At 34.6% G+C, this 24,120-nt stretch overlaps 2 protein-coding genes across 4 annotated transcripts in view; one reads left to right on the forward strand and one right to left on the reverse strand.

Annotated features, from left to right (window-relative positions):
• Positions 1-24,120, forward strand: part of LOC126776758 (yemanuclein) — a 425,903-nt gene that overhangs the window by 285,985 nt on the left and 115,798 nt on the right. The window lies entirely within an intron of this gene.
• The window catches only part of LOC126776741 (rho GTPase-activating protein 6), a 52,613-nt gene that overhangs the window by 13,782 nt on the left and 14,711 nt on the right, over positions 1-24,120 (reverse strand). For all 3 annotated transcript variants that reach the window (XM_050499461.1, XM_050499459.1, XM_050499460.1), the window contains exon 3: positions 11,394-11,510. In XM_050499461.1, the coding sequence (XP_050355418.1) occupies positions 11,394-11,510 (117 nt within the window). The remainder of the gene's footprint in view (positions 1-11,393; positions 11,511-24,120) is intronic.

The raw sequence follows: 24,120 nt of genomic DNA on the forward strand, positions 1-24,120 counted from the left end.
GGGCGTTAAGGTGTTTATGGCATATCTGGTGTTGAGTTTGAGATATTAAGTCGTCTTTTAATTTTATATATAGTAAAAAAAAAGCCTAGATGGTCCAGTAATAAGAACGTGTGAATCTTAACCGATGATCGTGGGTTCAAACCCGACACGACACGACTGAATTTTCATGTTCTTAATTTGTGATTATAATTCATCTCGTGCTTTACGGTGAAGGAAAACATCGTGAGGAAACCTGCATGTGTCTAAGTTCACTGAAATTCTGCCACATGTGTATTCCATCAACCCGCACTGGAGCAGCGTGGTGGAATAAGCTCCAAACCTTCTCCTCAAAAAGGGAGAGGAGGCCCTAGCCCAGTAGTGGGACATTCACAGGCTGTTAAGATACGACGAATACTCTAGAGGAATTTTAGATATATGCAGACAAAAAATAAGTAATTAATAAAAACGAATGTTGATTTAACGTTGAGCCAAGACCGGGTTAAATGGTGGCAAGAATGCCAGCAGCATTACTCAATTGAATTAATACTTCCCCAATTATCTGGGCGAAAAATGAACCAGGCGTCTTATCACCAGTAGAGGCAATAAGATACTATGCAATATTTTTACAAAAGCAACCTTAGAACTTCAAACATAAAAAATATTATTGAACGCACATTTGAGGACATTTGAACTTTTCGAAGATGCAAAAACCTAATTACTGCTTAATTACGCATTGTTTTTATTTTAGAGAGGGAGGCAGCACTGGAATTAAGCACATAAAAGTACGGGACAGCAAATATAAAACGAGTAATCCGAAAATATTTGAGTCATTCGACAAGCACGACCCAGATTTTTGGAACGATAAGGAAAAAAAACGAAATGTTACATTTCCACAATGTATTAAGGAGAATTGGCAACGTTTCAACGTAAACATGAAAATTCACGTAAATTTATAAAGAAGTGAATTATGCATACATTGTTCGGACAAGGCTAGCCCCAGTCTCGTACCTTAGACATTTGACAAACTACGTTTCACTTATATATAAGTAACGAGGAACGTGCAGCTGTATGAAATATTAAGACTTCATATATAATGCTCACATAACAATCAATCATATTATATATTACTTTTTCAAGTACCTTCTTATAAGGACTTTTGAATCATCTCATAGGGATTATATTACATGTAAAGCTACCACCGGTTCGAAATGTACATTCTACTGAGAATAACTTGTAAGAATTTCTGCAGTTACTCATTTCTATCAACTATTATTTATACAAATTCAAAAATAAGGGAATAAATATTTTTATCTGCGTAGCCCAAATTAATGCTGGATTGGATTGTTTCGTTTCGACTTAAAAACACGGTTTAAGTTTGCCTGCCCGAAGTTAAGCTCTTCAAGACGTTCAGGTTTGTCAAATAATAAAAAAAACGATAACATTAATTCAGAACATATATATAAAGATAGTTTAACGGAAAGGTGAGTCAAACACGTACACGCGCGAGTCAAGAAAAATATTTACGACTATATGAAGCCTTAAATAACTGAATTATTATCCTATTTCTAAAAGTCAGGTGGGTCCATATTGCGTTTGTTGGAAAAGATCCAACCGAAGTGTTATTTTATTTCATTTTACTCATATTCCATTATTTTGTTGAAATTCAAATAAATATTGGACATTGAGATTATAGTTAAACTATTTATTGGCATAAATTTATTAATACACTAGCCGACTGCGCCCACTTAGTGAGATTGCGCTAAAGTTTTTATGTCGAGTTTAGTAAAATATGTGTCATTTGAAACAAGTTAAGAACTGTTATTTTAAACGAATCGGCGCTATTTTGTCTTGTTCATAAGTAATGAGCAAGCTGAAAATCAGCACTGTGTTATATACGACATAGCATTTAGCTGAGCGAGCGTCATTTTGTTTTATGTGGAATCCCTGACGAGCTTATACAAGTCTCACTACCTAGTAAATGATGATAAGCGGTAGATATAATTAGCGAAGTCTTCAAGATCTTTATTTATTTATTATATCTTTATATTATATTGTTATACCACTTTTAATATTCTAGCCTAGCATAAGGCTATAATAATAATAGTCTTTGAAAAACAATTAATAACAATTAAATGTTTCTTAAGCGAAATTAAATTAAAATAAATAAACTCTAGTGTTTATAATTGAAACGCGTGTAAATGTATTTTAGAATTTTTAAAAAATGTAATTTAGAATGGCATACCATCGCTTAAACGTGTGGTAGAAGCTCGAACAATATATAAAGGTGTTGACAGCCAATCCTCAAGAACCGATGGAGCTAATATTAGCATTTGTATACGGTGCTGGCGCCTACACTATTTTAAATTTCCACTTTCCGAATTCCCACGGCTTTTGGTGATAAAGGTTTTACAAGTGGATTGCCAACGATAGCAAAGTCACTCGAGGGCAAACCGGAGAAAACCGGAAAACATTTAAAACTCTAGAGTTCAACAATCGTGAGATACAATTTAAATTACTATTACTTTATGTTATGACAATTTTATTTCAACAATGGAATTTCGATGAGGGTAATACCGACGTTAGTTTCTTAAAAGTGTCGTAAAAACTGCGATCATAAAGTAAGAGACTCGGGAAAACCAGCCAATTCAGATTTTATCGTGTAATGTTCACTTCAAAATATTATTGTATTTTTAAGTTTCCACCTGATTCCGCGAAAAGTTTTAAAAGAAATTGTGAATAGAAAATAATATAAACGGTGCTGTACATTATACAATAAATTTTAAGTCTAATGTGTGTCTATGTCATATAGTTTAAGCTGTGCTTTGATAGTCAGTCAGAAATTGAAGACACGAAGTTGTTTTTATATACAATAGCAACCGCTCCGCACGGTTTCGCTCGTGTTAAACGTCAATGTTTTTGTCAAAAATGCTAATATAATGATATACTAGTAATGTGTATTAATAATATAATACACTAATTTTCGCGCGCGCAAATTATTGGTGGGAGGGCAAAATGGGAAAGCGGAGCTAGGTATAAAAAAAGTGGCCTATGTCCTGCCTTGGAGTTCAAGCTTGCTTAGAAAGCGTTACGATAGCTGTTATACACAATATATATATAGTATATATAACATTTTTCAATAAATAAACTATTTAACACAAAGATATTTTTATATTGAATCTGTAGATCCCACAGTTAGAGCATTTAAGGAAAGTATTCAGCTTTATCCGTCCGTCCGTAATCCGTAACAGCCTGTGAATGTCCCACTGCTGGGCTAAAGGCCTCCTCTCCTTTTTTTGAGGAGAAGGTTTGGAGCTTATTCCACCACGCTGCTCCAATGCGGGTTGGTAGAATTCACATGTGGCGGAATTTTAGTGAAATTAGACACATGCAGGTTTCCTCACGATGTTTTCCTTCACCGTAAAGCACGAGAGATGAATTATAATCACAAATTAAGCACATGAAAATTCAGTGGTGCTTGCCCGGGTTTGAACCCACGATCATCGGTTAAGATTCACGCGTTCTTACCACTGGGGCATCTCGGCTTACATACATATTGCTTACATAGTAAAAATATAATTATTTGACGGACCGGTTGGCGTGGTTGGTAGATACTTGCCTTACACGCCGAAGCTTGTGGGTTCGATTCCCACCCAGGACAGACATTTGTGTGCATGAAGATCATGAACAGATCTTCAGCATCAGCACACGAATGTCTGTTTGCCCTGAGTCTGGGTGTAATTATCTTTTCACGGTAGCATGCGAAAGCGATCCCGTGGCGCTCCTCGCTAAGACGGAAAGCTTACCGCTGGTTTTTTAGTGGGTGTTCCGAAACTCGGGGCGCACTCGGCGCCTAGGACACCGCCGAGCCCCACATAACCCCCCCTCCCACTGTCTCCGTGGGAGAAACGCGTAACTTGTTTTTCCAGCGATAAAAAAGGGTGTTTTTATCTATATAAGTATGTATTTACAAAAGAAAAGTAGTATATGTAATATATCAGTTGTCTGGTTTCCATAGTACAAGCTCTGCTTAGTTTGAAATCAGATGGCCTAGTGTGAATAATGTCCCAAGATATATATTTATTTATTTATTAATTATACATCGAAGGTAATAAATTAATTAATTATTATATCTTAGCTTATTGGATAATTAATACAATTTAATGTGTGATTTTTATGTAACTGAGTGACAAACATTCAGATATAGAAACATTTGTATATATATAATATATTATGGATGTAAATATCTGCGTTCAAATTTTGTTTTATATAACGAATCAAAGACCTTTTAAGATTTACGCAAAAAGTAAATCAAGAACGTATCGGACCGCAACATCGAAATGTTCAATGAGTCAGGGCATAAAAATTGTATAAGTTACGATAGTGGCTCACACAAACGGACATTAAATCAGTTTGATGTATTCATTAGCCGCACTCTGTCTTGTGTACGTTTTATTTGCTTTTAAACGTATCATTTTATGTTTCTATGTAGAAATAACTATTATTCTGGAAAACGTTACACTTTTTACAACTCACGAATAGTCACGTGATATTATTTTAAGCTGATCGACGTCACCATTATGACGTATATAATGACTTTTTCATTTGAACCTTTCAAAAACGTTTACACTAATTAATTAAATAATGAAATAATTAGTTGTTTTAGAAAGTAATATCAATATTTTATTGATTTTGAAGGACATTTGTATATTTTTATTTTATATATGTATAATAGCGGTCCAAACATTTCCATTACTTAAGGACCACCTATCCTCTTGGGGAATAGGCTTGGAGCTTAATCCACTATACTGCATTAATGGTGTGTTGATGATGGTTAAGTGAATAAGCTCCAAACCTTCTCCTCAAAATGAGGAGAGGAGGCCTTTAGCCCAGCAGTGGGACATTCACAGGCTGTTTCGGTTCGGATGATGGTTTGCCTTAAATGTCTTGTGGATGATGTAATGAAAGGCAATTGAGTATAGATATATGTATTGTAATATAATTTACAATATTTAATTGTTACGACCATATTACAGTGCGATGTTAGAATGGCGACTGGCGACAGGACAGACCATATAATAATGTATTAATTGACAATGTAGCATATCGAATATCGACTTGTTTCTAGGTGCCATTATGGACAGTGATTTTTGCTTACATTAATAAAAGTTGATACGTAGGCACAACACTTCCCTTCCTTTAAAAAAAATAGAATAATAATAATAACATATTATGACATATTATTATAAAAGTAAACAAATTAACAAAATATAATGCAAAATTTAATTACCTACTACACTTATATAAAACAAAAATATTTTTCAATCGTCAAAAATAAAATTTGTAAATTTTAATGTATATCGTGTAAACAAGAAATATAATGTCCTATAATTTAAATATAATAAACCCTTAAAAATATTTAAAAAAAAAATTATATATAAATGGGTATATTCTTAAACTTAAAGATACAATACACGACACAATATACCTACGATTACAACAGTTATATTGTAACTTCACTATTTTTAGCACATTTATTTATTCATATTTATTAATTGCACAACACGAGTTCACTTTTTACGCCACGGAGTATGTTGGCACTGAGTGAGGTGGATGAGGCGGGTCGCGATCTCTACGGCTAGCGGGCAACCCCTGGATTTCTCTTCTCAGGTACTTAGTGTACTTTTGTTTGCAGTATCTCCAACATATTAAACAGGTGACAGTGATGACAGCCGTGATGATTAGCATGACTATAAGGTTTAATTTATCATGCGTAATCTCATGCAGTAGGCTTGTGTTTTGTGTTTTGGGCAATGATAATTTCTTCCTTGCTTTGTGGTTTTCCCATCTTGATGTTGCAGCAAATCGTAGCGAATTAGTTGTCGTCAGATAAAAGTATGAATGATTATAAGAAGTTTTTTACGCCGACATAAATCGCACTGTAGGTTTGATGAGTCGCCCGTATCGGGTTCGCATCTGGTTGTTATCGTGGCCCTCTCTGCTGCCGCTATGCACTTTGGAATTTGTTATGAATTCTTCGGCCTTATTTGATGGAGCGTATTGTATTTCTGAGTTATTGTGCATTAGAAATGCAGGTTTTAATCGATCGATTGAAATTGTTTTTATATTATCGGAGATCATAATTTTAAAATATTTATCTCCTCTCTCAATGACTTTATGAGGCCCAAAATATGGGGTTGTTAGAGGTTTCGTGACATGGTCGCAGCGTACAAATACATGCGTAGATGATGATAAGGCTGGGTGTAGAAATATATCTCCTTGTCTGTGCGGTCGCTTCGGTACGGCGGCGAGGTTACGAATATGCATACGCAGATCTTGCAATAATGTTTCGTCATTCGGAGATGCTTGCTTTGACAGCTCAAAAAACGGTTGGTAACTCCTTTACCCAATTTTCGGTATTTCCACGTGACATCAGTGCTGTCTTTAGCGTTCTATGCCACCTTTCTATCATACCGTTGGCTTGTGGATGGTAAGCTGTAGTGCGAATTTTTGATATACCCATATATTTTGCCAATTTACAGAAAATATTTGATTCAAATTGGCGGCCTTGGTCTGTGGTAATTTTGGAGGGACAACCGAATCTCGTAATCCATTGAGTATATAATGCGCGTGCGACGCTTTCTGCGGTGATGTCCTTTAAACATTTTACCTCAGGCCACCCAGTCGCTCTGTCTATCATAGTCAGTATGTATCTATATCCTTGACAATACGTTAATGGACCGATAATGTCCATGTGTAGATGTTCAAAACGGCTACAAGATGGAAAAGAGCTGAGTGGAGATATTGTATGGCATTGAATTTTCGATTTTTGGCAATTAACGCAGGCTCTTGTCCACTCGTTAATGTCCGAATTCATAGATTTCCAAAAATATCTATTTGTTATCATTTTTCTAGTGGCGCGCGTGCCACTGTGACTAATTCCGTGAATCGCTTTAAAGGCTGTAATACGATAGTCATGCGGTAGGTAAGGGCGCGCGCACTCTTTTGATATTTCGCAATATATCGGTTCATTGCAATTTGGTGATGGCTTTAAAATGATGGCTTTAAAATTTAAATTTTTTGATTTCAGCAAGTATTTTAATTCTTCGTCGTTTTGTTGAGCCTTGGATATTTCTGTATAGTCGATTGGCGAAGGCATGTCTATCTGTTCGATTCTTGATAAGGTATCCGCCACGATATTTTGCGAGCCTTGAATGTACTCTATTGATTTACAAAACTGACTTATGAAATCCAGGTGTCGTAGGCGTCTAGGTGTATCGGTGCCACTCGTAGTTTTTTTGTGTAAGGCGTACACGAGCGGCTTATGATCCGTAAATACGGTCACTTGTTGACCTTCAATCATGTACTTAAAATGTTTTACAGCCATGTATATAGATAGTAGCTCCCGGTCGTAAGCACTATAACGTTGCTGAGCTTCGCTAAATTTGCAGGAAAAGAAGGATAACGGTTTCTATTTTTGGCCAATTTTTTGTTGAAGAACAGCGCCTGCGCACGTGTTGGATGCGTCAGTCATAATAGCTAAAGGTGCTCCGGAAACATTATGCGACAGCAAAACGGCCTCTTTTAAATTATTTTTACACAATTCAAATGCCTCTTCAGCGTCTTTGCTCCATGTGATTGGGGTTCTATCGTTACGTTTTGTATTATGTAAATATGCATTCAAAATTGCATGGTATTTAGCGGCTTTAGGTAAATGACTTCTGTAAAAGTTAATCATTCCCATAAAGCGGCGCAATTGTGATACTGTTTTTGGCTTGGGATAGTCTGTAATGACCTTCACTCTATTACTCAAAGGTCGTATGCCTTCTTCAGATACGTGGTATCCCAAAAAGTCTACTTTCGCTTTTCCAAAATCGCACTTAGCTAAGTTGATTGTAACGCCGTATTGATTAAGACGTTTAAAAACGGTCTCTAAGTGCATTCGATGTTCCGATTCAGAGTTTGAAAAAATAATGCTATCATCGATGTAATTAAATACAAAATCCAGACCTTCAAAAACAACATGGTTCATAAAGCGCTGAAAAGTTTGGGCTGCGTTCCTTAAGCCAAAAGTCATTCGTGGAAATTCGAACAGGCCAAATGGAGTTATTATTGCTGTTTTTTCAATGTCGTCCGGCGCCATCGGAATAAAGTGGTATGCACGATGTAAATCAATTCGGGAAAATATCTTCTTTCCAGCCAGTGGGTATGTAAAGTCATGAATACGCGGAATCTGGCTTGGTGATGGCATTAAGACTGCGATAATCGCCGCAGGGTCGTATTTCACCGTTCTTTTTAGCAACAACGTGAAGTGGACTGGCCCAACAACTCTTCGAAGGTCGACATATGCCTATTTCTTGCATGAATTCAAACTCTTTCTTAACTCTCATATATTTGTCGGCGGAAAGAGGTCGAGCGCGGGCGAAGACAGGGGGTCCAGTAGTCTCGATGTGGTGCATAACGTTATGTTTTGGCACATTTTTGTAACACATAGGTTTTGTTATATCGGGATAAGCTGACAATCGTAGTACGGGTTGGTGACCTGTATCGTTTTGATAGTGTCTTGTTTGCAATTTACCATAAACCCAATAACGTTTAGACTCGTAACAGAATCGATAAGTTTTCGACCATTTACATCCACTAAGAGTTTGTGGTGATTTAAAAAATCGGCACCAAGGATAGGCTGTTTTACGTCGGTGAGTATAAAATTCCATGCATGAGGTCTTCTTAATTTTAAATTTAATTCTAAGCGCTTAGTTCCATATGTTCGTATTTCACTCCCATTCGCGGCATAAAGTCTATAACTGTCACTATCACTGTGTCTGTAGGGTTTTTTAACGGTTGGCAAAACAGAAACGTTGGCTCCCGTGTCCACCAAAAAACGTAGACCACTGTTTAAGTCGGTCACGCAAAGGCGGTGGCATGGTAAAAGGGTGCAGACATCCGCCACTGACTGCACCTTATTTAGATTTCCTTGTTCTGGGTATTTTGTTTATTCCATGCGCACGGCTCTGTACATTTGTTAGCTCTATGGCGAAATCGCGCATGATAGTAGCAAAGATCATCGGCGCTCCGGGACTTACGTCGTATCATATTACGGCCACGGGATTTTGATCGGTAGCGATTATGAATATTATAATTTCGTTTTTTGGGTTGAAATCTTTGAATGTTCTGCAATTCCATCACTTGTAAAGATAACTGAGCCACTTGTGCTTGCAACACGGAAAGGTTATCAGCTGACGTCGACGGTTTACTACTAACCTCCGCTATTTGAATAGGCCTTGTATTTTCCATAATTTTGTCTGCAATAGTAGCCAAATTTTCCAAATCTTTTACATCAGTGACGGCAAGGACGGAGCGTACTGCGGCTGGCAAATGACCTTGCCACATGATACTCAGCGTTTCGTCGGGAATTTTCCCCCTGGCTAAATCTCGCATGCGTCTCAAAAGTTGAGATGGTTTCTCATCGCCAAGGTAGATTTCACTCAAAAGTTTTTGGAGTTGACGATTTTCTGATTCTTCGTACACTGCTAATAATCTCGATTTTACGGTGTCATATTTCTTCGTTTGGGGTTGCTGAAGTAGAATGTCGCTGACTTGTTGTATTACGTCTTTTCCCAGCTTCGTGACGACTAAGTTGAACTTCGCTTCGTCGCTTAGTTTTTGAGGTGTTAATATGGCTTCACATTGCACAAACCATAAGCGAGCTTGATCGCACCAAAACTCTTCTTCTTCAAAGGGATTCTTGATGACACTGTGACTGTTGCTAACTCGGATGCTGTGCTGGCTGATGGTGTTTTATTTTCACTGGTCATTTTATAATCACTTATAATTTCGTATAAACTGACTGAATCACGTCGGGGTCACCAATTTGCCTTAAATGTCTTGTGGATGATGTAATGAAAGGCAATTGAGTATAGATATATGTATTGTAATATAATTTACAATATTTAATTGTTACGACAATATTACAGTGCGATGTTAGAATGGCGACTGGCGACAGGACAGACCATATAATAATGTATTAATTGACAATGTAGCATATCGAATATCGACTTGTTTCTAGGTGCCATTATGGACAGTGATTTTTGCTTACATTAATAAAAGTTAATACGTAGGCACAATGGAATTGCATCAACAACAAACAATAATTTCTCTCACCGCCGAGAACGATGAATTATTATTAACCCAAATCAAACACATAAAACTTATTGGCTATCCTGGGTTTGAACCCTTATTTTTCTGTTAACATTCCCGTGTCCTAACCACTGCATAAAAGAGTAACTCATGTAATGTTCTCATCATTTAAACATCTACAGAAATTATTATAGGACTACGTGTAAGTAAGCCTAACTATCGAAACATGTATTGAAATGAGGAAAACAGAATGGATCCGTGTTTCCGCCAGTTTTTAAGATGGACGTCGGCCCACGTAGCCGAAATTCGATCAAGGGAACTTCATATTTCGTAGCTAACCGCTACGACAGACAGATGAGGCGGGGGAATTTGTTTTATTGTAGTAATATCATGGCGGTGCAGGAAATCACCAAACAGAACTTGTAAGTGTAAGATGATAAATCTCACTAATCAACATTAAAGCAGCGATGTGGAATAAGCTTAAAACCCTATCCCTAAAAGAATATCCCTTAACCCAGCATTGAGTCATTTAAAGACTGTTAGTACTTAGTCACATTTATTTAACGACCAGATAATATTCAGCTTTAGGTGGTAAAACGATATTATATACACATGTGTCATAATTCAAAGTACATGTGCTTGTTAACAAGACGGCATTGAACCTGACACCGCAGTATTGGCAGACGATTACTCATCCATCGGTCTCATTGGGTAATTGATACACTTTGAAAATCGGCCAACAGTTATGAGACGTTAAATGTGTTATGATAATAATCAATTATTAACAAAAAGTTAAGTCACTTTTCGTTGCGTCCTTCACGTCTTACGAAACGTTAGGATTTAGGTTACACGAATAAGGTTAATCTAAATAATCGGTAGTTTGTTTGTACGTACTTTTCTCAAGAAACTTATGTTATTTTTTGAGAGCTTCATTATTATTTGTATTCGTTTACCATATTCAACTTAGTTTCAAGTAATAATTTACAACATTAAACTTCACTTCCCAGTGCTTCCGATGATGACATGTTAGATAGTTTATAACGATCAGAGCTAGCTGGGCAATATTGCGAGATTAATAATAAAGCAACTAAAAAAACCTAATAATTACCACGACCCTGCATTGTAAGCGACCAGTCTAGAACATATACATATAAACATAAAACCATAGACGATGAAAAAACAAAACAAAGATATTGTTATCACAAGTGATACAACTTTGTAAGCAGAGATCAATTGCGTTACTGATAAACCGAATTAGGCGGTCGTTTAAGTTTACTTGCCTTTCTCCTTATCCGCGTCCTTGGTACGGCTCTGGTCGAAGAAACCAGTTGTGAGCGCCTTCCTCTTGAGCAAGTACGCTCGTCTCTTTGGTTTCGTAGCGACTGCTGCTGCGTTATCTATGGACAGACACAATTTAAGTATTTTAGAGTTCATTTTCTAAAGAAAATATATTGCAGTATATTATTATTTTTTATTATTATTATAGCAGAGTTTACACATAATCGTACACATAGCCTTTACGGCTGGGCAGGAGACAAATTACAAGCTCAAATTAAAAATATTAAAATGTAGTGGTGCCTTATTTGATTTGGATCGATCTTTAAATGTATTCAATGCAATTTGCCATCTTGACTCGAAATTGATAGTTACTATTATAGTACGAAATATAAAGGAACTTCCATTTAAAATACACAGCCTATTTTTGACAAAACCAAATAAATTTTTTAACGAACCGCTGTGATCGCAACGTTAGTCTTTTTTATTATTCCGCAAATACCTTTAAATTTTCCTTAATATCAAATAGCATTAAAAATACCGATTTTCTTTGAAAATGTGTCTCACGGTTAACATTTTTTATATACAGCCCTGTTATATTATAATGATTTGTAATTCATTAAAACATAATATAATATACACACTCACAAGCCACGACCTCTTTAACAATAAATAATTAAAATGAAGTTCTCGTAACAGAAATATGGCCAATTCAAGAATTATCATAATATATAAGAGCACAAGTGTGAGCGCAATTTCTATTCGCGAACATTATCATAGCCTGTGGGGACATGATCTGTAAGAGATCAGACGGAGGACTAAGACCGAGCAACTACAGCTTTCTTGACAGGAAAAGTCTCTTTTTAGACCCACTCATTCTTTGATCCCAGGGTTTAAGAATCTGCCGCAATTTATGACTTGTTGTATTCTTAAATTGGAGATACTGGAATAACATCAGGTGTTAAATGTGATCATAATCTAATGTTTGTATTGCTTAAAATTTCCTTTTGCAAAAATTCCACGTAAATATTATCATTCGGCCGTCAGTCGCCAGTCAAAAAACAAGTATCGAGTTACTGCACTCCGATTCTCAGCTCGGTTTTCGCACACGTTGTTTACTCGAGGAAAATTTATTGCTTTTTCACTAAGTATTCTGATGGTAAATTTAGGATACATAATAAATACGCCTCTCAGGCAAATAAACGATAATGTTTTGATAAATTGATATTGTTATATTGCTTTACATAATATTGGATATATTTATGATCAGAGAATGTGCATTTGCGGACAGAATACGAATTCTAACGTAGCTCTTAATCGGAAGGACGTTGAAACGCGGTGAAACGATGCTGAGTTTTTCAAGTGCTTTCCTATTTACGCTACGTCGTATTCAGTGGTGAAAAAAATATGAATCGGGATTGAAATAGTTTATTGAACGTGTTGAATAGATTTAGATTTGCTCCCGCTCTCGGATTATGTCGATATGGCGCTCTTTTCGTTACGTAATTATTGTATACCCTTGAATTATTTATATCTTTCGAGCGTTGGTCTAGTGGCCAGCTTGTAACGCAGATCCCGAGGTCCTGGATTCATAGACCGCGTCGGGTCATTGAAAAGTTCTTGTATTTTTTGTAGCTAAATTATCAGTACTAATACGGCTTCTATAAACTGGTAGTAGTAGTAGGGCACCTGTCCCCTTCCCGGTCGGGATTTTGTTTTGAGTGTGAGAGAGTTGAGAGTAAACTTATGTATGCGCACATACTATTCCCCACTAACACTTCCTGCACACTCTTCTTCAGAATGGGCACCGTTGCCGTAGTCAGGACGACGAATATCTTTAGATTATTAAAACAAAATAATAAGCATTAAGTCTTTTTAATTTTAGTCAAATTAATGTATATATATTTTTTATTGTCTTTGTGTAAGTCCGTCTGAGAAGGTTCCAGCCATTCACCCAATATCTACCGCCAAATAGCTTTGTTTAGTGTTCCGGTTCCGGAGTGCACTGGTAAGGAATGGCTAATATTTCTTCCTGCGCCAATGTCTACGGGTAATAGGACCATTTACAATTAGGTGGTATTTGCTATTTTCAGGTTCGCCTCACTTTTTTATATTAAAAAAAACTCTACGTCTGTCACAGTTATGAAATATAAAGTAGGTATATAAAAAAAATAAACAAATTCTGATTTTTGAAATTGACTTAGAGAGCAAATCCGTTAATGTTTTTTTTACAAACCATTTCTAATTTTAATCTATTCTTCATCTATATTTAATTTTTGACGATGAGTTAGAAAGAAAAAAATAAAGTATTTTAATGAGGAATGTAGATTGAAAATTCACGCCGTGGCGATAGTGAGCGATGGAGCATTGGAGTCACCCGTGATTGTCACATGGACCGAATATTTTAAGCGCTCATTAATATTTGTATAAGCGTTTCTGATGTGAATAAAGTAACTGGTGGGTATTAAGCGTGCGAGATAAATTTCTCAAAGCACTTTGTATATCTCAAAATATTGAACACGATCAAAAATAATTAAAATTGGTTTTTAATGTTATTTGATAAATTGTAAATCGAAGTATATTATGTAATTGTAGTGAAAGCGCTTATTTGAACAAAATATAATATGATTTGATTTAAACTCATACCTTCTTTAAAGGAAACGAGTCTTAGCCCAGCGGTATATATATGTTACCTTACTATTTTAGTAAATATACAACAAATGAATTACATTTATTACGAATCATTTATTCATAAAAACAAGCAAACGTATGAATAACACAAACAACATATTTCTTTTAATATAAACACAATAAAGTATGACCAATAATCGGATATAATGTAAAATCAAGGGTATTAAATTCATGAATCTTAAATAAAAATTATAGTAACGACGTAAATCTAAAATGATTTTATTGCCGCGTTCAGAAAGCCGCGAGGGTACCGTAATGTTCTAGAAGATAAACAGTGACAGCAGTGAAGGCATTGGGACATGAAAATAATAGAAAAATCTAAAAGAGATGAAAATAAACGTAAAAATCAGAGAGATTTAATTTAGAATGATTTGTTGTTTCATTTCGATTTGAGTTAATCTAATTATAGTGTGTGTTGTAACGGACTAGTACCTACATTGTTTCGGGATATTTTGGGATGCTTTTATAACGACGCGTTACAAAACTGAAATTGTATTTGCGAATATAACACGGTGAAACAAAAAAAGAAACGCGATTATTTTTACAGATTGCTTAGTAATTCTTTTTTTCTTTTAATGTCGCACTTAGACATTAGTATTGAACATATTAAACATCCATGTACCACTTACTAAAAACTCTCCTTTCAGACCAGAATACAACATTACTTAGTATTACTGTTGACTGTAGAATATACGATGAGTGGGTAGTGCGTACTTAGTTGGGCTTGCACAAATCACTACCTCTGAATAAATAAGCTTACAATATATAATGTACTTAGATACGGTAATTAAGTGGATACTTTTTAATATATAAACGATATTCTCCTGTTGAATTTCGGTCATCCCGGTCATTATGAAGAAAAACTATACAACTGAGTTGGGCTGTGCATATTAAACTGCAACAGTGGGTGCGCAAATACAGGTAGACTCTATTTCTTATCATGGCCAATCATTATTTAATAAAAATGATTTTTTTTAAATAATACACTCACACGTATACTCATATATATACTTGTATATATATATATACTACATATGTAAAGTAAATACCTACTGATTTTTTTTCGTTTTCACCTTTAAAATATATTTACCACATAATCAACTGCTTATACTCAGTTTGTATTCTATATAGTTATTTGAACGTAATTTAGTAACAAACATTCAAGCACATAAAATTTCTGTATTTATTATATTCACTATTATTTCAGCAGTAACGTAGTCCCGCAGACCAAAGCTAAATAGTGTCGTCCCCGCTATTAGAAGTTTTAGAGCTCATACCGTGAACCAGTACCGTGTGCTTATCTATATTACTTGTTTTAGGGCTTTGTGCAAGCTCGCCTGGGTAGGTACCACCCACTCATCAGATATTCTACCGCAAAACAGCAATACTTGATATTGTTGTGTTCCGGTTTGAAGGGTGAGTGAGCCAGTGTAATTACAGGCACAAGGGATATAAAATCTTAGTTCCCAAGGTTGGTGGCGCATTGGCTATGTAAGCGATGATTGACATTTCTAACAATGCCAATGTCTAAGGGCGTTTGGTGACCACTTACCATCAGGTGGCCCATATGCTCGTCCGCCTACCTATTCTATATAAAAAAACTAACACGCTGGTCTAATACGGATTGCTTGATATACATGTAACTGAATACATCTGACACATGCAGATTTCATATAGATGTACTTTTACGCCAAAAATTACAAGATGAATTTAAATAACACATTTCAGCACTTGAAAACTTAATATTACTTGGTCAGATTTGAATTTGGAATATTCGTTTAAGATCCACCATCCAGTGTTCTAGCCTATAATAATTGAAATTTTCATTAAATTGATTCTGTCTCTTTCCAAACAACGTTCAATAAAGTTATTCGGAAAGAGACAGAATCATATCAGATAATATTGATGTGATATTCAGGGTTCTAAAACAGTGTTCAATATGAATTCGTGAGCCATGTCTCACTGCTTTATTATTAATATCTAAGATGAGTTTTTTGTAAGAATAATCAAAACAACATGTGTGCCGATCGTTTGCTTTGAAACACGCAAATAAGTAAAATTAATTAGTTTATGAAAACTCGCTCCGGACGTAACACCCACTTGAAGTGATTTGAACAAGCCAGTATTCTCTGCCGTATATTATTTTAATTAATTATTATATTTTATTTCTCGGGGTACATCTAAGATGTTGGGTCGTTGTAATATTCACACATTAATTTAATTTGAAAAAAAAAGTTAAGTGATTAATGGTCCTGCATAGTTTGACTTCAACTATAAATCTCGTAACATATGTACGTATGTATATACTCGTAGATACATGAAATGATAGAAATGAAAGATGAAAAACTAAATTTTATTTTAATATATAAATTATAGGGCATTTTCAACTATAACAAACTCTGAGAAATTATAATGCTTATATATTTTTTTATATTTTCCAACGTTAAAATTAACTATTATTAAGAAATCGTGCTAGAATAGAATATTATTGAATGCTATTCATAATGTTATGCGATTTCGATTGTTCACGAATGTTACATAAGCTTTTTTCACACTTATAGAAGTTTAAGTCAACGGTAAAAACTATCAATAACACGAGGGCTAATTCATAAATAAACATGTAAAACTGCATATAAATAAATCACTATTTTTTTTTCAATATTATTTACTCTTTTATATGGGTTTTGTATCTTACTTTTACTTTTTATATGAGAATGTATTCATTAAGGTACCTTAAACTCAAAACACTGAGTTATATTCTTATAAAATATACAAGAACACTATAACGTTTTTTTTATATAATTTATATTTCCTTCGTACACACGGCAGCTGATTCAAGGTAATCTAGACTGATAGTGTGAGCTGGCAGAGCTTCGCTGTCAGGTTCGCCGTGGGCGATGTAATCGGTCTTTATTAAAATATCTGCCACTACATATAACGTGATTCACTATTCTATACACGTTGGAAATTATTACACATAAATTTAATTTATATAATTTTTTTATTGATATTGGAAGACATATGAGCAAATAGACCACCAGATGGATAGTCGTTACTCTTTATCATTGCATTCGCATTGGAAGGTGCCTTTCGTGAAATTGCCAACACGTTGCTTACCGTATAAGTTACCTTATGGTTTAATGTGTCCTTTCCGGAACTGACCAAACCACCGTCTAATATCGCGAGCTTTCATTTATTCTTACGGACTGAACATAATCATTGGTGATTTATTTGTCTTTAATAAAATATTTGTTCAAAATGTTGATAGTAAATATAATTAATAAATATTGTTATTTTATTTTTTTAAATGAACTTTTATCTTAAGTCATATATTTAATAAAGAATATTTTTGAGAAATAACTTAAAAAGTCATTTTTTTTATTAATAGAACTTGTTGAAACAACCTTAAACTGTATATCGGCTGTTTTAAATATATATAAGTGATATCAAAATATTTTAATATACATACCTATAAGTGACTTGCAATAGTTTCTAACACGTTTTTTTAACAAACAAATAATTTGTACTACCATTTTTATATAATAATATATATAGTTCATGTGTATTCCACCTTCCTTTCACCTTTCCACCAATGCAGGTTGCATCGTGAGGAAACCTGCATGTGTCCAAGTTCACTGAAATTCTGCCACATGTGTATTCCATCAACCCGCACTGGAGCAGCGTGGTGGAATAAGCTCCATACCTTCTCCTCAAAAAGGGAGATGAGGCCTTAGCCCAGCAGTGGGACATTCACAGGCTGTTACTATACTATACTATATAGTACAATAAAAACATTGGTCCCAATTGAAATGTTTTTAAATTACATCTTTCTTATGTTATTCCTTGGTCTACAAAAGATTTACGCTCATTTGTCTCTAGCTAGTAACATAGATTATCAAATAAAGATTTCATCATTAATAATACTTAGCCATTTCAGTCATTTAAACAAATTATAGAAATAAGCACAAATCGAATCCAATTTGCGGTGCAGGCCACTGTCGCTAACTCTTTAAAGATAACGGCTCGATGGTATGTGCTATTTTTAGGATAATGGCGATTTACCGCGCAAATTCCGATATAAACTCAATCTGATGCAACATAAGCCGATCTTTAGAAGAGCGTGCGAAACTTTTTCGTTTCTACTAAGTATCTTGTTGAAGTTAATCCTCTGATCAATCCCGAGAATTCTAAACCTATGAGCCCGTTTTATGTGTATCGTAAATATTATGAAAACATTCCTTTAGCTTTTACTCTGGATGAAACAGAAATAGCACTAGAAAGACAAAGTCATGGTCAAGTACATTTAATCATTGCTACCTCGTTGGTCTAGTGGTTAGTTTATAAGGCCCGAGGTTCTGAGTTCAAATCCCGGGTCGAGCCAATAAAAAAGTGATTGGGGTTTTCTTTCGAGAGATTTTCAGTAGCAACCTACACTTGAATTCGAGATTGTGTACACTCACGTGCCGTGTCACCGCAAATGGCTAGCCATCTTGATTGCAATCGGTCACAAGGACATTATCGTAAATAAACTTTCTTAGTCTCTTTGGATATATTAGTTTCAATGGATAATAAGTGCTAATGAACTTATAAATTGGTCTTCATTATACATCATTATATATTACATATCTTTGGACTTGAGCTTTCAACACTCGGTACCTTTACCGATTCGAACGCTATTAATATTTAATTAGAATCTTAAAAATCTCAGTCTTATAAGTCATTTATAAACTCTAATATTTGTTTTACACATAGCAAGGACAAGGCCAGAAGTTTTCCTGCCTGTTCGTTATGTGAACTAAGTGTGTAACGACCGGTTAAACGGTTATACAAGTTGGTGTTGTACCGCCATCTTGCGGCGAGTTAAAAAGTGGATAATACAAAACCTTCTCTAAAAAGAAAGACGCATATGTTCCAACTTCTAGGTGGTCATCTTGGTAGGTGCCAACCACTCATCAGAAATTCTACCGCTTAGCAGCAATACTTAGTATTGTTGCGTTCCCGTTTGACGGATGGGTGAGCCAGTGTAACTACCGGCAGAAAGGACATAACATCTTCGTTTCGAAGGCTGGTGTAACATTGACGATGTAAGGAATGGTTAATACATCTTACATCGCCAATGTCTATGGGTGGGGGGACCAACTAACACCAGGTGGCCCATTTGTCCATCCACCTACCCATAACCGTCACCCGCCACCACTGTTTCAACATGTGAATTCTAAAAGTGCCTTTATAATAGTACAAATTTGAAAATATTTGATAATGTTTTCAATTTTCGAAATTTCTTAGAGGTACTGTTAAATACGAATATAGTTGCTTAGTTCAAAGAAATTTTTTTATTACTCAAACTCTATTAACCCACCGACGTATCGACAGAAGTATTCGCATTAACGTAGCAAAAATAATTCAAAATCTGTCACAACGTAATATCAACCGTTTATACGTCGCAAATACAAAATTAATGATTGACACTGTTATTTCGTTGGCAACGCATTAAATCCACTATCGTAATCATTTTCCTGAACTACAGACGTGGTTCCTGCATTCCAATTGAATTTGTTTGTCCAAAGTCTGGCTCAGTATAAACACAAATAGAGGTAACTTTTCTATCCGTATGTCTACGAGTACCAATCACAGACAACACAGATATGTTTGTTTGATCTGATGGAACTGTATTCTCGGAACAAATCTCCAATTTTTTCAATGTTAGTTCAAGATCAGTTGTATTAAGAATTAAGACGTACATATTTTATTTAATGTAGAAAACTTTTGCATTAAATAAAATTCGAATACCTCAACTATACCAAATTAATTAATATATATTTAAAATTGATGTTGGTAATCACGGTTGGTATGCAAACATTAGTGCTGTAAGAAAAATTCAATCTTTCTTACATCGCTAATAAACCTCCAATCTTGAAAATTGAGAAATTATGTATTTTCTTACTTTGTACTTACTCTATTTCGTCACATTCTTTTTATTATCTATACAATATTTTGATAAGTTATAAAGATTGAGATATTAATCGCCATTTTAATTACAAGTATTTTTCGAGATTGTTTTATAGAATATAAGTCGTCTATGAAAGGATATCTTGACTTTGTGAATAGGAAAACCTGATATAATAATAATAATTTATTTAATTATTCAAGCAAAACAAGACTCATTTACGAAATTACAAAAAGAAAACAGTTTTAACTACATTACTACATTACAGCGGTTTAGAAATGTACAGTCTGTTAGCAATCATGTTTAGAATTTTGTTGAAGCTAGCCTGCACCCTGTGAACCAAGGATGCACACCTTTTTCTCATTAATGCGTAAAAACAATCTGTATTCGCTTTAGAAAACATCCCTGAAGCACTACAGAAGTGAGGCAACCCCATCAGCAATATAAAGGCATTATTGAACTGGACACAGTTCAATAACGTCATTGTTATGATATTATCTTTAGATTCCTTGTTTATACAATGCGTGTCAATGTTTATATCAAATTGTCTACTATCATTGTTAGTTAGTGTTTCATTGACATTTCAACAATTACTTATTAAATTCACGCTTGGTATTAAGGTTTAGAAAGAGTCACGGGAAGTTGTTGGATGCGGGCAGCGCAAGACTAGCCAAAATGGAAATCCTTGGGGGAGGCCTTTGGCCAGCAGTGGACGTCTTTCGGCTGAGAGATTATTATATGGTTAAAATTAGGTTTAGTACGATTTAGTAAATAAGGTTAGTAATATCAGCACTTATTAAGTTCTAACAATTGGATTTATAACATTTCTTTTTACATTTATAATATCTAAGGACTTATATTCCCTGCAAGGAAAACACATCACTTCTGAACTAACCAACTTCTATACCGCCAACAATGTAATCTAAGATGTCATATCCCTTGTGTCGAACTCAATGTGCACACAGACAAACAATACAAGCTAGTTTATTTCTAAAATAACTGAAATATGGGTGGTATCCAGACGGGCCAGTACTGTGCTGTACCATTAGCATAGTTTTTGGCATTTCACTTTTTTCAAATGACATGACGATATCATCCTGACAATTTTCAACGACAACCAATCTTCTGGGTGAGTAGCCAACTGCGACGGAGAATATACTGCGCAGGATATTACAGTTCACCTTTGTGTTTGCAAACATAAGTACAGTCTCTATTCATTCACTCTCGTAATCTAATGGAATAGCAATAATAATAATAATTCAAAACGACCGGAATTAATTCTATAAGTTTTTATCACAAGATTTAATCCAAGGACCTCGACATCTATAAATTAAAAACTAATATAAAGTCAAATATAAGTCACTAAACCAAAGACACAGTTAACGTAATATTGACCTAAACTACACCCAAATATATTTGATATTTCGTAAACAATAAATTCGAACCAACATGATCTACTTTCATCGAACGATTCCGCATAATCTAAAACAACTATCAAAATAAATCGAATGCGTTACAGATAAACATCTAACATTTCGATTCCACATAAAACTTCACGAGTGCCAAGTGTCCGAAGACTGTTAAAATTATAAACCACCTACATTTACATTTGTAATCAGAAATAATCTCTTAAGAAACTCATCAAAACTGAGATCATGTGATTGGGTTCAAGCGACATTTTCGATCCACCGTTGCCAAGTATTAAACAATATACGGGGCGTTTTGATTTCTTAGACACGTGCGACGTCACGACGTAGACATATTTTAAGTGCGTTGTGACTGTAAATAATATTTGTTTATATACTGAGAGCAAATAGTCTTGTAAGCATTACTTTAACATAATTTATCAAACAGCTGTTTAATGGTTATGTATATTTTCAATTAATATAATAGTTACGTTTATCGATGCAATATTCTTAAATAATTAGCGTATGTTTTCTTCATCAGTTATTTCGTTAGAAGTCGACAAATATTTCAGTCCGCTGTATAAGCTCGTAATGTCAACGGGCGGCGTCGGGTGACGTCACGGCGCGTCACGCTTGCGTAACGGACGGACTACGTATATATTTAAAGGCGGTCATTTGCAAATAGCACATGTCTTACATGTGTCAATGTATTTATAGAAACACTCGAGTAGGTCACCTGTGTCTACATTTTTTAGCTTCATTAGCGTTTGCTGGAATCCTTGTTCTCTATTTATATCAATCAGCTCAATAAACACAAAGACAACACGAACATAATCTGTTTAGCCAATTCACAACTTTAATAATAACAAAATGACAGTTATTTATTATGTTTGAATTGCAATAAGAATTGTTGTATGCACTTATATTGATAATAATTATTATTTGACTAAACAAGACGCTTCCTTGCATTTATCACAAGAAACTTTTACATCGAATATATATATATACCGTACCGTATTACGGTACGGGTCTCGAAATATTATCTATCGTAACTAAAAAACATCAAATCTAAAAAAAAGTAGTAACTTCGTTTAAATGTCTCTTCTACTCTCTTCTCCCGATTTGGGGAGGAGAGAGGAGTGGAAGAGATGAGGATTTACACATGTGGCATATTATCACCTTTCTAACACACATTTATAAACAAAAAATAAGCATATTAAAATTCAATTATGCTCGCCTGGGATTGATTTCGCAATCTTGGTAAGATTAACTGAACTCATTTTTAAAATTTCATACAATAATTAAATTCAATTATATCAAATATTATAAATCCTAAAGATTGAGTCAATCACATCCAAACATTAAAATCCCGAAATATAAACTTCTCCGACCATTGACTATGAGACTTGTCAAAGTTGTAAAACCAATTTGAAATGAGTAACAGCCAGCAATAACGTAGATCTGACGACACTAGACTCAAATTATTAAAATCGTATAAATCTCATTCTTAAGATAAAATGGTGACTGGCATTCGACCAAATTTTCCCACCCGTTGATGGTTTGATCTTAGCTTTGGTAAATCATGGTGTCTAAATGGACATCTTTTTTTAGGTTTCTCTGATTAAGTATTCTGTAGTTTATTTTAAGTTGATGCAAAAGTAAACTAATATAAATTTAGATACAAAATATATTAAGTAGAAGACATTATTGTTTATTAGTAAGATACCGCCTGTTAGTTAGATAGTGGTGACGCTGGCTCACTCACACTTCAAACCGGCACACAACAATACTAAGTATTGCTGCTTAGGCCTGCCGGTAGAATATGATGAGTAACACAGGCAGGCTTGCACAAAATCCTACCGACAAGTCAATATCTAAGAAATAAAATACATGGTAGCTTAGTGAATAATAATGAAATGAATTCGCAATCTTTTTCAGTCTAAGCAGACTAGTAGCTTCCACAAAAATTATGAAATAAAAAAAATACCAGGGAATACTGATCTTAAACATCCTTTAAATAAAAAAAAATATTAAAAAATTAATAACTCGAAAACGATACACTTTTGCATAAGCATTTTGGGGGTCATTTGATAGCTATTGTCCTGAACTATAACCCTTTAAAAAGATCGTGACATATTACCCTGTAACCCTGTATTATTGTTTAAATACAAAATCCACCATTTACATCGTTAACATATTTCCTTTATTTTTATGAATGTTGTCAGTGTTAGGTAAAAGTACTTAAGCCTTTTTTTTATATAATAATAATCTGTTAAGTAGCTAGTAGTAGTAGTAGCAGTAGTAGAAGTAGTAGTAGCCAAGACGTGACCGCATAACAAACAAACTCATTTTCACGTTTATAATGTTAATTATGATTCATTGCCCCGGTCATTGTACCAAAAAATATTCAATAGGACTTTTTTAAATAAAAAATATGTATTATTTATTTAAATAAACAAAGTTTGAGACAGTATTTAATATAATAATTTGTTATTCATTTCATTCAGTTTGTCATTTTTCAAGAGTCGTTTTGTCTCAATAGCCTTGTACCGGATATTTCGATCAGCTTGCACGTTATATTTTATAGGTTTTAAGAAAATAAAGGTGACATATTTAATGTGTTTAAACACTTGTAAAATCTGACGAAAGATCATATAACAAAAATATAACAATTAGTTATATCCAATA

The sequence above is a fragment of the Nymphalis io genome, chromosome 21 (assembly GCF_905147045.1).
Source record: "Nymphalis io chromosome 21, ilAglIoxx1.1, whole genome shotgun sequence".
NCBI lineage: Eukaryota > Metazoa > Arthropoda > Insecta > Lepidoptera > Nymphalidae > Nymphalis > Nymphalis io.